We start from the raw sequence: 12,864 nt of genomic DNA, 5'->3' as shown, positions 1-12,864 counted from the left end.
ACAAAAATCTTTTCCCCATCTGAAACAAATTACAGGAAATTGCTTAACTTCATAACTACCTGAGGCAGAACATAACAGCTAGAACAAACACTAGACAATTAAAAATCTTAAAACAGAAAATTGGGGAAGATGTCAACAGGACCTTTGAAAAACTCTGGCATATTTCTGAATTATCTAGGATATCATTCCCAGAGCTGTGCAAATGCTCAGTTAGGACATAAATACTCCTGGGCCTCCCCTGGCAGCGCAGAGGTTGAGCACTGGGCTGCAAAGCTGCCCGCAGCCTCTGCAGCACTGGTTCAATCCTGGCCACCAGCGAGGGTCCCACATGGTGCGACAGACCTCTCCTGCTGCGCCCGCTGCTCCCCTCGGCAGTGCATTTCGTCAGTCTGCCTGTTCTGTTCCCCTCTCTGGCTCTGGAGAATTCTCTCAGCCTCCCATGCTTCTGACTGTACCCAGTCAGAAGTATTTATTTACTTGTATAAATAAATAAATCTTAAAAAAAAGATCACTTAAAAAAAAAAGACAAACACTCCCTCTGTTGAACTTGAAGCACTACATAAGTAAGAAGTGAAGACTAGAGCAAAGCTGTCGACTGCCTGTCTGAGAGGTGAGGGCACAATACAGACCACCTACATGGCACCTCTCAAACACTGAGACTTTGTGTTCAGGTAGTTAAGGAAAGCTTGGCCTAGTCCTCACTAATCACTAAGGTAACTGAGCAAAATAGTTTGGAAAATAATTTTTCTTTTTCTTTTTTTTTTTAAGATTTATTTATTTATACAAGCACTGGGTACAGTCGGAAGCATGGGAGGGTGAGAGACTTCACCAGAGCCAGAGCAGGAAACAGAACAGGCAGACTCACGATACACTGCCGAGGGGAGCAGCGGGCAGCTGGAGAGATCTGCGCTCCATGTGGGCCCCTCGCCCGGTGGCCAGGGATAGAACCGGCGCTGCAGAGGCAGCTTCATAACCCAGCGCTCAACTGCTGCACCACAGGGGAGGCCCGGAAAATAATTTTTAAAAAAGAAATTTTAAAAAAGAAAAGAACTCTTCTACCTCATTCTCTAAGGCCATTATTGTTCTAATAATAAAATCAGACAAGGGTCTCCCTGGTGGCGCAGCAGTTGAGCGCTGAGCTGCAAAGCTCTGCAGCGCCAATTAGATCCCCGGCCCTGAGGGGCCCACATGGCGTGCAGACCTCTCCTGCTGCGCCGCTGCTCCCCTCAGCAGTGTACTTTGTCACTCTGCCTGTTCTGCTCTCCTCTCTGGCTCTGGTGAATTCTCTCACCCTCCTGTGCTTCTGACTGTACCCGGTGCTTGTATAAATAAATAAATCAATCTTAAAAAAAGAACAATGTAAAATAAATAAAAAAATAAAATCAGACAAAATCTTTTTCAGAAAATAAGTCTACAGACCAACATCTTTTATGAATACAGATGTAAAATCTCTTAACAAAATAATAACAAACCAAATTCAGCAACATATAACAAGGATTATACTCCATGACCAAATGGGATTTACTGCCAGGTTTGCAAGGCTGGCTAAACATAAACATCAATTAATGTAAGACGCCATATTAGTAGAATAATGGACAAAACCAGCATGGTCATCTCAAGAGATAATGAAAAAGTCATTTGATGAAATCAAAAACACTTATGCTGAAAACAAAACAAACATAAGAGAATTTCCTCAATTACACACAGGATACCCATGAACAATCAATAGCTAGCAACACATAATGAAAAAAAGGCTAAAAGTTTTCCCCCTAAGATCAAGAACAAAACAAAGATGTCTAGTCTTACCACTTCCATTCAATATCCTATGTTATAGACAAGGCAGTTAAACACAAAAAGGAAATAAAAGGCATATATATTGAAAAGGAAGAAGTAAAACTTTTTATTGGCATGACATGATTCTATACTAGAAAATCCTAAGGAATCTACCCCCACCCCCCAAAAAAATTAGAGCTAATAAATGAGTTCATCATGGTTGGACAAAACAAGATCAACATACAAAAATGAGTTCTTTTTTTATATACTATGCAATAGACAATTCTGAAGTTGAAATTAAAAAAAAATTAATCTGCAAATTGCATGCGTTTATCTTTTTTGCAGCAACATGGATGGAGCTGGAAGGGATCATGCTCAGTGAAATAAGCCAGAAAGAAAAAAAAAATATCAGATGGTCTCACTCATAGCAGGAATTCAGAAAACCTAAATAAGGGACCAGGAAAAAGACTGATTATAATAAAGTAAAAATCAACATCAACAAGCAACTATAAACCAGAGACACACTACGGGGGGTGGGGAAGGGAGTAGGATCAAAACAAGGGGTGGTGGGAATTGTATGGGGACTATAACCAAGATGAAAATGCATACATTGTGCAAAAATGAAAAATGATGCAAAAAATAAATAAAATTAAAAATTAAAAACATAATCTATATGCAATTGCATCAAAAAGAATATTTAGAAACATTTAAAGAAACTCAAGATTTTTACACTGAAAAGTGTCCAAAGTTCAAACAAAAAAATTGTTGAAAGAAACTGAAGGCCTAATAAAATGGAAAGACATCCCATATTCATGGATTAGAAAATATAACATTGCTAAAATGGCAATACCCTACAAATGGATCGAAAGATTCAATGCGATTGCTATCAAAAATCACAACTGCCTTTTTTTTTTTTGGCATAAATTGACAAGCTGATCTTAAAATTCACAAGAAACACAGGTGAGTTAGAATAGCTAAAGCAGTTTAAAAATAAGAATGATGTTGGAGGACTCACATGTTTCAATTTCAAAACTACAGTAATCAAGTCTTTGTGATATTGGCTAATGGGATAGTGGTAACAGGAGAATCCAGAAATATGCCCATGTGTTTATGGTCAATTGATTTTTGACAAAGCAGCTAAGACAATTCAATGGGGGAAAAAGTTGCTTTTTAAACAAATGATCTGAGGTAATTGCCTATTTAAATGTAAAAAGAGAAGACCTCTGGGTCTCCCCTGGTGGCACAGTGGTTGAGCACTGGGCTATGAGGCTGCCCGCAGCCTCTACAGCAATGGTTCCTTCCCCTGCCGCCAGCGAGGGTCCCACCAAAAAAAAAAAAAAAAAAAAGAGAGAGAGAGAAGACCTCTGTATCATCTCATATGCAAAGATTAACTCAAAACGGATCAAAGACATAAATGTAAGAGCTAAAATTATACAACCCAAGAAGCAGGAGTAAATCTTTGTGACACTATATTGGAAAGCATCTTTGATATAATACCAAAACATCGGCAAAATACAAAAACTTTCATCTTTAAATAAAAGTAGCAAAGAGATAACCACAAAATGGGAGAAAATATTTGTAAATCACATATCTGATGGGGATCTAGTATCAAATACATAAAGAACTCTTATAATTCAACAGTAAAAAGATAAATATCATAATTTAAAAGTGGACAGTAGATTTGAATGACGTTTTCCAAAGAAAATATGCAAATGGTTAACAAACACCTGAAAAGCTGTCATCAATCAAAAAAAATCCAAACTATGTGATACCATGTCACACCTACTAGAGGAACTATAATTCAAAGGACAGAAAATAACAAGTATTGATGAAGATATTCAGTCAAATCCTCACAAACTGCTGGGTAGGAGTGCAAATGATGCAGCCCCTTTGGGAAACGGTTTGGCAGATCCTCAACTAGTTAAACACAGTTACCACTGCAATGCCACTCCCAGGTAGAAATCCCAGAGAACTGAAAATACACATTCATGCATACACTTATACATAAAAAGTTCATAGTTGCATTATTTACCATAGCCAAACTATGTAAACAACCCAAATATCCATTCACTGACGACAGACAAAATAAATAGTGAATATTTATTTTATGCGGTCATAAAAATGAGCAAATTCTGAAACAGTCTACAACACAGATGGGTCTTAAAACATGCCATGATTTCAGCAGTCAGACATAACTGGCCACATGTTGTATGACCCCATTTCTATGAAATGCCCAGGGCAGGCATAGCCATAGAAAGGGTGGATTACTGGTCGCCAGAGAGTTATGTAAGATTGGGGATAGGCAAAAGTGAGAATGGATTTCTTTTGGGGTGATAACAATGTTCTGGAATTAAAAAGTGGTAATGGTTGTTCAACCTCATGAATATAGTAAAAAAAAAAAAAAAAGGAAAACCCCACTGAGTCATATATTTTTAAAAAGGTAAGTTTATGGTATATGAATTATATGTCAGTCAAAAAGAATATGAAGTTTCATATGACTCAGCAGTTATAATCATAGGCATTAACCTCAGAGAAACAAAAACTCTGAAAATTCACAAAACATTGTATACAAATATTCATCGCAGCTTTATTCATAATAGCTAAATACTGGAAATGACTAGCATGTTCTTCAGCAGGTAAATGTTCAAGCAAATTGCATGACATCCATGCCATGAAATGTAACTCAGCAATAAAAAGGAACCAACTACTGATTCATGCAGCAACTTGAATGAATCTTTGGTGAATTATGCTGAATGAGAAAAATGCGCCTTTTACCACTTTAGTTACCAGTCAGAGGATCAGGCCAGAGGAGTTTATTCAGTTCTACTGGAACTGGGACTTGCATTCTTTTATTCTAGCCTGTGTCTTTATAATTCAAATGAGTTTCTTGAATCAACATTAGTTGGTTCTTTGATTTTTGATCAGTCTTACAATTTAGGTCATTTAACATTTAAATGCGCGTGTCTATGACATTTACATTTAATGTGATTACTGATATGATTGAATTCAAATCCACCATTTACAATCTGTTTTCTCAGATCTTTGTTATTTTCCCCCTTCTTTTATTTTTTTTTGGGGGGGCTAGGTAACTTTTATTTATCTCATTTAATTCTTTCTTTTTTTCCCCCTTCTTTTAAAATATTGTAGTATTTAGAATTTCATTTTACTACCCCTCAAGTTTATTAATTCTATGTTAATAATTAATTCTATGTTAATAACGTGGCAAAGTTATACATCTTTAACTGAGCATAATATACCTTAACATATCATACAACTTCACATGTAATATAGGAAACTTAAATCAACATTTTTAGTTCCTCCCTCCCATCATTCAGGCTATTGTTATGTTTTACTTGTGCATGTGTCTGCATATGTATGTGTTATCTACCAGAACACATATAAATATAAATATGTGTGTGTGTCACCATCCGGTTAGAAGATAAAAGACATATCATTAAACAAAACAGAAACTGTAAATATAAAGTACTAACTATGAAAATGTTATTACTAACTAAAGGAGGTTACGAGTGTTAGGGGGAAAAGGATGTCCCAAAGCTAATTCCATATAGGCTTTGTGGACTCCATCCCCACCCCAGGTCAAAGCCAAAGACACTGGGAACTCCAAATCCCATCACCACCAAAGGGAAGGTGGCTGGGACCTGAGGGTGGGGTTAAGCAGCCAGGTGGATATAAAAGGCAGACACGTGGGCTTTGGGGGACCCCATTTTTGGCTCTCCGCCAGCTCGCAGCATCCGGCCAGCTCTGAAAGTGACTTTGGGTTTCCAGGTCGTCGGATCGGGTAGGACGCATTAAAGACTTTATTTCCCTATTTTCTCCCTGAGTTGTACATTTTCCTTATTTCCTTTCCTCTTGTAAATAAATTTTTATTAACCTTTTTGTGTGTGTCTGTAGTAGAGTATTCATAAGTCTCTTTAAAGCGCGCGGGTGGGCCTCCCCGGTGGCGCAGGGGTTGAGCGCTGGGTTGCGATGCTGCCCGCAGCTCTGCGGCGCTGGTTCGATCCCTGGCTGCCACCGGGTGAGGGTCCCACATGGCGCGCAGACCTCTCCTGCCGCCCGCTGCTCCCCTCAGCAGTGTGCTTCGGTCCTTCTGCCTGCTCTGCTCCCCGCTCTGGCTCTGGTGAATTCTCTCACCCTCCCGCGCTTCTGACTGTGCCCAGTGCTCGTATAAATAAATAAATAAATATTTAAAAAAATAAAAAAAAATAAAAAAAATAAAGCGCGCGGGTGAGGACCCACAGCCAGGAACCCGTTTAATATCGAGGTTGCTCTATAACACGAGGACTCTATGGCAATCAGAATTAGTAAGTACAAAAACCCAGCTACACCACTAGCTGAGGGAAAGTAGACAACAAAGGAACTAAAGACTTAAGAGAGAGACAACCTCCAGGCTGAGATTTAGACCTTTTCAAAGGTCTAAATTGCTGCCACAACTACACAGGGTTTTGCCAGTGGTGAAGAAACTTGCCAGATGATTTAGGCCAGAACTGATCTACCATGGCTGTTGCGGGAGGACGTCTGGAGCTAGTCTGTAGAGCAAGGTGACTGGCAGGGAGGCAGCTGAGAGTGCGCAGAGCTACTGCAGAAGTGGCATAGAGTGAGTAGGGTGAGTGGTAAGACAGCTGTCTGGAGCCAGCTGGAGCTGGTCTGTGGAAGTGCAATGCTGAGTGGTGAGCATGTGGCCCGAGGGTACAGTCAGGGTCACCACAAAAGTGACTTCCATGTGGAGTTCATAGTTAAAGCATGTGGCGTGAGGTTGTCCCAGAGCATGCTGAGGTTAGTCTTGCTGAGTCTTGATTGCTGCACTGAATTAAAATTGAAGGGCACAGGACCCAAAGGTAACCTTCTTACTGCTATTATCTCACAGTCCCTCCAGTCTCCTCTTCTGACAACCAGTTGGCAAAGACACGTTGACAGGGTCTAGTCCCAGAAGCTGGCAAAGTACATCATTATATGGGTATTCACTGTACTATGCTTTCAACTTTTCTGCTGGTTTAAACATTTTCAAAATAACAGGATGGGGGACAAAGGAAATGACAAAGACTCCCAATTTGAAGTTGGAGGTGTAAAGCTAGCTTTCTTTCCTTTCCCCCTGAAAAACATGCTAAATAATGAAGAGAACAAGAAGCAACAATGAAAACCCCTCTAACAAAATTAGGAGGCAGCTGGAAAGAAAGGAAACTGTCAGCTGCTAAATTTCTCATCACTTGTAGTGATAAGTGAATAGATACTAAAAATGAAGCATTAAAAAAACAAAGTTGTAAACATAATTATTTAGCACTGTGGAAATAATCATCAAAAGAATGACAACAAATCAGTATGGAGGATGCTGGGAAGGAGGGTTTTGCTCTGCATTTAAAGTCTTTTATACGGGCCTCCCTGGTGGCGCAGTGGTTGAGCGCTGGGTTGCCAAGCTGCCCGCAGCCTCTGCAGCACTGGTTCGATTCCTGGCTGCATTCCGGCCACCAGAGGAGGGTCCCACATGGCGCGCAGACCTCTCCTGCCGCCCGCTGCTCCCCTCAGCAGTGTGCTTCTGTCCTTCTGCCTGCTCTGCTCCCCGCTCTGGCTCTGGTGAATTCTCCCACCCTCCCGCGCTTCTGACTGTACACAGTGCTTGTATAAATAAATAAAAATAAATCTTTAAAAATAAAAAAATAAAAATAAATAAAGTCTTTTATACTGTCTCCCTGTTTATATAAGCATTACACATAGTAATAGTAACAACAATCACAAATTTCCCCAATTACATAGACTATCCGGAAGGGTTCTGTGACAAAATAGTTGCACCTGGAAAAATAAATGCATCTTTCGTTATCTTCTCTACCCTGAAATGAGATCTTTAAGACACAGATTTAAATGGCAGCAACACTAAATACTAGTACCACATGAGAAACACGATTCTAATACTAAAAGTAATAAATTAGTACATTAAAATTACAGATCCTTTTATGTCAAAGAACTTAAAAATATTTTCATTCTTTTTTTTTTTTTTTTTGAGAAATTTGAATAAACAGACTCACAGTTCCACAAGGTTTGGAAGCTTCTGAGCAAGGTTTTCTGGCTGAAAATTAAAAACTCAGAATTAAATTATAATTTTGAACAATTTTTTAAACATGTCTAGTTAACTCAAACACAAAGTACCATATTTTTCAGGGGTATAATTTTGAGAAAGTAATGTGAAATCAGCAGGTCCGGGTTTTATGCGTACATAGGCTATAATACAATATTGAATTTATAAATTTTAAAACTTAAAATCAACAACGTCCCTTAGAGAAAGCACAAACCTCATTATTTCACAGTCATCAAAGAAAAGAGGGGAGAATGCCATGCTGTAAGGGAGATTGGGGCAACACAGCTATAAGCCAAGGACACCCAAGACGATCACCAGCATCCATGGAGGGCAAGGAGGGAAACAGGTTTTCCCTCAAAGCCCTAAGAAGGGATCGGCCATGCCCACTCTGTGATTTCAGGCTTCTGGCCTCCAGAGCTGTGAGAGAATACTTTTCTGCTGTTTTAAGTCACCTAGTTTGTGTGATTTGTTAATAGCAGCCCTAGTAAACTAAGTCACCATCTCACCCCACCCTCCAAATCATACTACTCAAGAGAAAGGAAGAGATCTTGGGTCCAGAAATCAAAACCTAACTGAGTTCAGACTAAACAAAGAAAGCTGGGGTTCAGGTGGTCCAAGGAAGTGTCCACCTGACCACAGGTTCAGAGTTTGGAATAAGGGTGTGCGGCCAGGATAGGAAACTGGCCACTAGGAGGACAGAAATGAGATGGATTGAGTTAGAGCCCTGGAAAGTCTGGCCCTCCCATGAAAAGCCTAGAAAAATTCTCCTCATAAATTGAAAGCAGGGTTCTCTGCTGGAAGCACCGGGTAGGAGTAAAAGCCTCCTGTAAATAACGCAAAGCTTGCCTTCATCACATGGGCACACAAGGAATTCGAGTTTACATAAACACAAAGACAGTGGTTACTAATCCTGAAGGAACACACTAAGTCAGGGATAAATTCTTTTTATACTATACACAAGCATAGTGTGAGACAAGGTAGACATCAAAAACAATCTTTTTAAGAAGAAATTAGATCTGATTTGAGTCTTGAAAGACAAATATCAGAGGTTGCCTTCGAGTGGGCAGGGAGACAGGTCTGACTAGCTAAGTATATGACAAGGGAAGAGAGAGAGAGGTATGACCGGAAAATTGCAAAAACAATCTATTCTACTGCAACTCCCTAAGAATACTGAAGAAATCTTATATACTTTCAAAATCCTATTATAAAAACTGTACAGATAGAAAAATGAAAAGTATTGGGAACTAGAAAGTTTTACATTTCAAACAAAACAATTTTCTTACAGAAACTTAGAGTGATTATCATTAGAAAAAGAATGAGGTTTGCTATCTCCATTTTTGTAATATCTGTATAGCTTTCCTAATTAAAAAACTGAATTTTAAAATTTGGTATGCTACCTAGTTGAGTAAATAATCAATTTGGGTTCTAAACACTCAACAAATGTTTGCTATATCTGGGCCATAGGGTATGATTTTGTGGAGAGCAGAAAGGAACAAATCATTAAGGTCTTATATTTTACTCTAAGGAAAAACTTTAAAAATGCTAAGTGGAAATCTACCATTTATTTTAAATAAAGAAATAACATTAATTTCATATTGGCAAGTGAAGTATTTAAATATTTAGTAACAGTATCCCTAGCTACACACACACACACACACACACACACACCCTTGGCTTTTTATGATAACCAAGTAACACTGAATATGAATATTGTTATGAAGTCAATAAGGCATTTATTGAGTACACACTTTTGACAAACCACTTTTAGTTTTCAAAAGCTAGAAGTTGTGATTCCTTCCCACCCAATGTTTTGATATCAATATATGCATGAGGTCCGTCATGACAAATCTTTCCACATGTTACTCTTGGATCTGTCCAAATGCCCAAAATGTTTCTTTCAATACTGATGTTTCCCCTAGTATGAAGATGACTATACACTTCATTTATGGGGCACACAAACAAAGCATTCTGGACAAAACAGAGAACTCTGGAGGTGGCATAGGAAGGTAAGAGGCTTAATAATTCTCCAAAAAAGGAAATTAAGTACCTAAAAAGAATGCTATTAGATGCTCATCTAGTTTTATCGGCTACTGTATCAGTATCCTCTTTGGCTAACTCAAAGAACCCCAGGTTATTCTTTCCAGATGCCTATTTGGCTCTGTCAAACAATAATCAAATCTTCCCATGAAAACAACTTAGCTCTTTTGAGCTAAAAAGGCACACACACAATTAAGCTCTGAGTAGTATTGTGCAGCCAATGGTGCATTACTATCTCTATCAACAAGTCAATGCCTTGTGTTTTTATTTAAAAATTAGCACAGTAACCTTGAAAAAAATTGCAGTTCATTAGAATATTGGGTTTAAAAAAACAAAAACACAGATTATCCACCCAGAACAACTGGCTAATAGGCTGTCTGTTGATGGATAGGCCGAGGGTGACACCTACTGGTGACCCATAATATTCTTCTCTGCTTTCTTTGCAGAGCATTTTAGCAATGTAACTAAGTAACACAAAATACTAAACATTTTAATTTTTCTATTTCTATAGTTGACATAAAATAATACTAGATGACTACACCTTCACATCATATCTTTTTCTACTCAGTGAGTAACTAATTTTAATGCTTATTATAGATACTACACAAACTCATTTATCCTGACACACAGGAGTCAGTACATTAAGTTTTAAAATGTTTTTAAGTTTAAAAATCCTGATAGGGGGCCTCCCCGGTGGCGCAGCAGTTGAGCGCTGGATTGTGAAGCTGCCTGCAGCCTCCGCGGCGCCGGTTCGATCCCCGGCTGCTCCCCGGCCACCGGAGGAGGGTCCCGCATGGAGCGCAGACCTCTCCTGCCGCCCGCTGCTCCCCTCAGCAGTGTACTTCGGTCCTTCTGCCTGCTCTGCTCCCCGCTCTGTCTCTGATGAATTCTCTCACCCTCCCGCACTTCTGACTGTACCCAGTGCTTGTATAAATAAATAAATAAATAAATAAATAAATAAATAAATCTTTAAAAAAAAAATCCTGATAAGGCCCCCCCCCCCCGCCCCCCGGTGGCGCAGAGGTTGAGCACTGGGCTGCAAAGCTACCCGCAGCCTCTGCAGCACCGGTTCAATCCCTGGCCACCGGCCAAGGGTACCACATGGCACAGACCTCTCCTGCTGCGCCCACTGCTCCCCTCAGCAGTGTACTTCGTCAGTCTGCCCGTTCTACTCCCCGCTCTGGCTCTGGTGAATTCTCTCACCCTCCCACACCTCTGACTGTACCTAGTGCTTGCATAAATAAATAAATAAGTCTTAAAATAAATAAATAAATAAATCCTCATGGATAAAAGTGGTAATTTTAAAGTAACACTCAGAGATGAAAGGTCATATATTGAATGACCCCATTTATGTGAAATACCAAGAATTGATAAATCCATGGAGACAGAACAGATTGGTGGTTGCTGGGCTGAGGCAAGGAGGGGTATGGGAAGAAACTGCTTAATGGCTAAGCTCTTTTACTTTGGAGTGACAGAAATGTTTGCAACCAGTCAGAGATGGTGGCTGCACAGCACTGTGAACGTGCTAAATGCTACTGGATCGTTCACGCTAAATGGTTAATTTACGTTAAATGAATTTCACCTCCACAAATTACTTTTAAGTTAAAAAAGTTAACGAAGTTTTGCTAATGAAAGGAAAAAAGCACTTTATTCACAAGCCACCCCAAAATACTCAACCAGTTTTCTACTTGAATCCGCGCGTTACATACCATGTGTCTACATGAGAACTACAATGGCAGACCTCTTTCCCTACCAGCAATATTAGCCCATTCCTCTTCTGTTGCTTCCCTCACTTTAAATATGTTATAGCGCAGTAATTCTCAACCAAGAAACCAGAAACCTGAGCAGGCGAGGGAAACAGAGAGCCAGCACCTCCTTGCCTCCTCTGTGGGAACGCAGCCCTAGTCACCGTTACCTCTTGGCCCACTTCCCATCAATTATTCATTTTCCCCTTTTTAAACTTTTCTCCAAATACATGTCAAGCATCCCCAAGAAACATGAGTCTTACGTAAACACGGCATTTTCTTGGTGTTTCCTGGAGACAGAAAAACAGCAGGTTCTCTTGGGCCTCCCCGGTGGCACAGCGGATAGAGCGCAGTGCTTTGAAGCTGTCCCGCAGCCTCTGCAGCGCGGGTTTGATTCCTGGCCGGCCAGGGAGATTTCCACATGGTGCGGCAGACCTCTCCTGTCTCCCCCGCTGCTCCCCTCGGCAGTGCTTTCCGTCCATCTGCCTGTTCTGCTCCCCGCTCTGTCTCTGGTGAATCCTCTCACCCTCCCACGCCTCGGGCCTATATCCCAGCTCTTGTATAAATAAATAAATCTTTAAAAAAAAAAAAAAGACAACTGAAAAACAGCAGGCTCTCAAAACTTACAAGTACCAACAGCAAATGTCTGACGGTTAGGTTCATTTATAATGAGTGCCATGAAAGGATGTTATAACCTAGGGTTTTCATTTGAAATAGCTTAGAGAACAGGCACACTTTTTGTGGGAGTCATGGGGAGGAGGTGCTTCGAGAGGGAGAAGGGGCAGTAAGGAACGTGTTTGGGAGCATCAACAGCACACAAAGCCCTCTTGCTGAGAGAAGACCACTCAGAGAACACATGCCATCACTGATAGGTCAAGTACCACTGGCCTGTAAGTGCTGCTAACTACCACTGACCTCATGTGTCCAGCAAAAATGTAAATGACTAAACTGTGCAAATAACAGGTAGTCTCTCTATAAGCGAAATTAAAAAAGATAATTCAAAACATATGGCAGTGTTTCATAGGAAAATGCAAATTTTGATTATTTGGATATGCAAACATAAAAAGCTGGGATTTTTTTTGGGTAAATTTTTTTTTTTTTTTTTTTTTTTATAAATTTTTTTTTTTTATAGAGGCATGCTTTATTTATTTATTTGTTTGTTTGTTTTGTTTATACATGCACTGGGTACAGTCAGAAGCGCGGGAGGGTGAGAGAATTCAC

General features: G+C 39.9%; 1 protein-coding gene across 4 annotated transcripts in view; it reads right to left on the bottom strand.

Moving 5' to 3' along the window:
* Nucleotides 1–12,864, bottom strand: part of LRRC28 (leucine rich repeat containing 28) — a 99,437-nt gene that overhangs the window by 76,994 nt on the left and 9,579 nt on the right. For all 4 annotated transcript variants that reach the window (XM_037510059.2, XM_037510061.2, XM_054694761.1 and 1 more), the window contains exon 3: nucleotides 7,812–7,852. In XM_037510059.2, coding sequence (XP_037365956.1) covers nucleotides 7,812–7,852 — 41 coding nt within the window. The remainder of the gene's footprint in view (nucleotides 1–7,811; nucleotides 7,853–12,864) is intronic.

This window comes from Talpa occidentalis, unplaced genomic scaffold (genome assembly GCF_014898055.3).
Source record: "Talpa occidentalis isolate TD23 unplaced genomic scaffold, MPIMG_talOcc4v2.1 talOcc4.14, whole genome shotgun sequence".
In the NCBI taxonomy this organism is placed as follows: Eukaryota; Metazoa; Chordata; class Mammalia; order Eulipotyphla; family Talpidae; genus Talpa; species Talpa occidentalis.
Note: the sequence above shows the minus strand (reverse complement) of the source record. Positions and strands in the feature narration are given on the sequence as shown.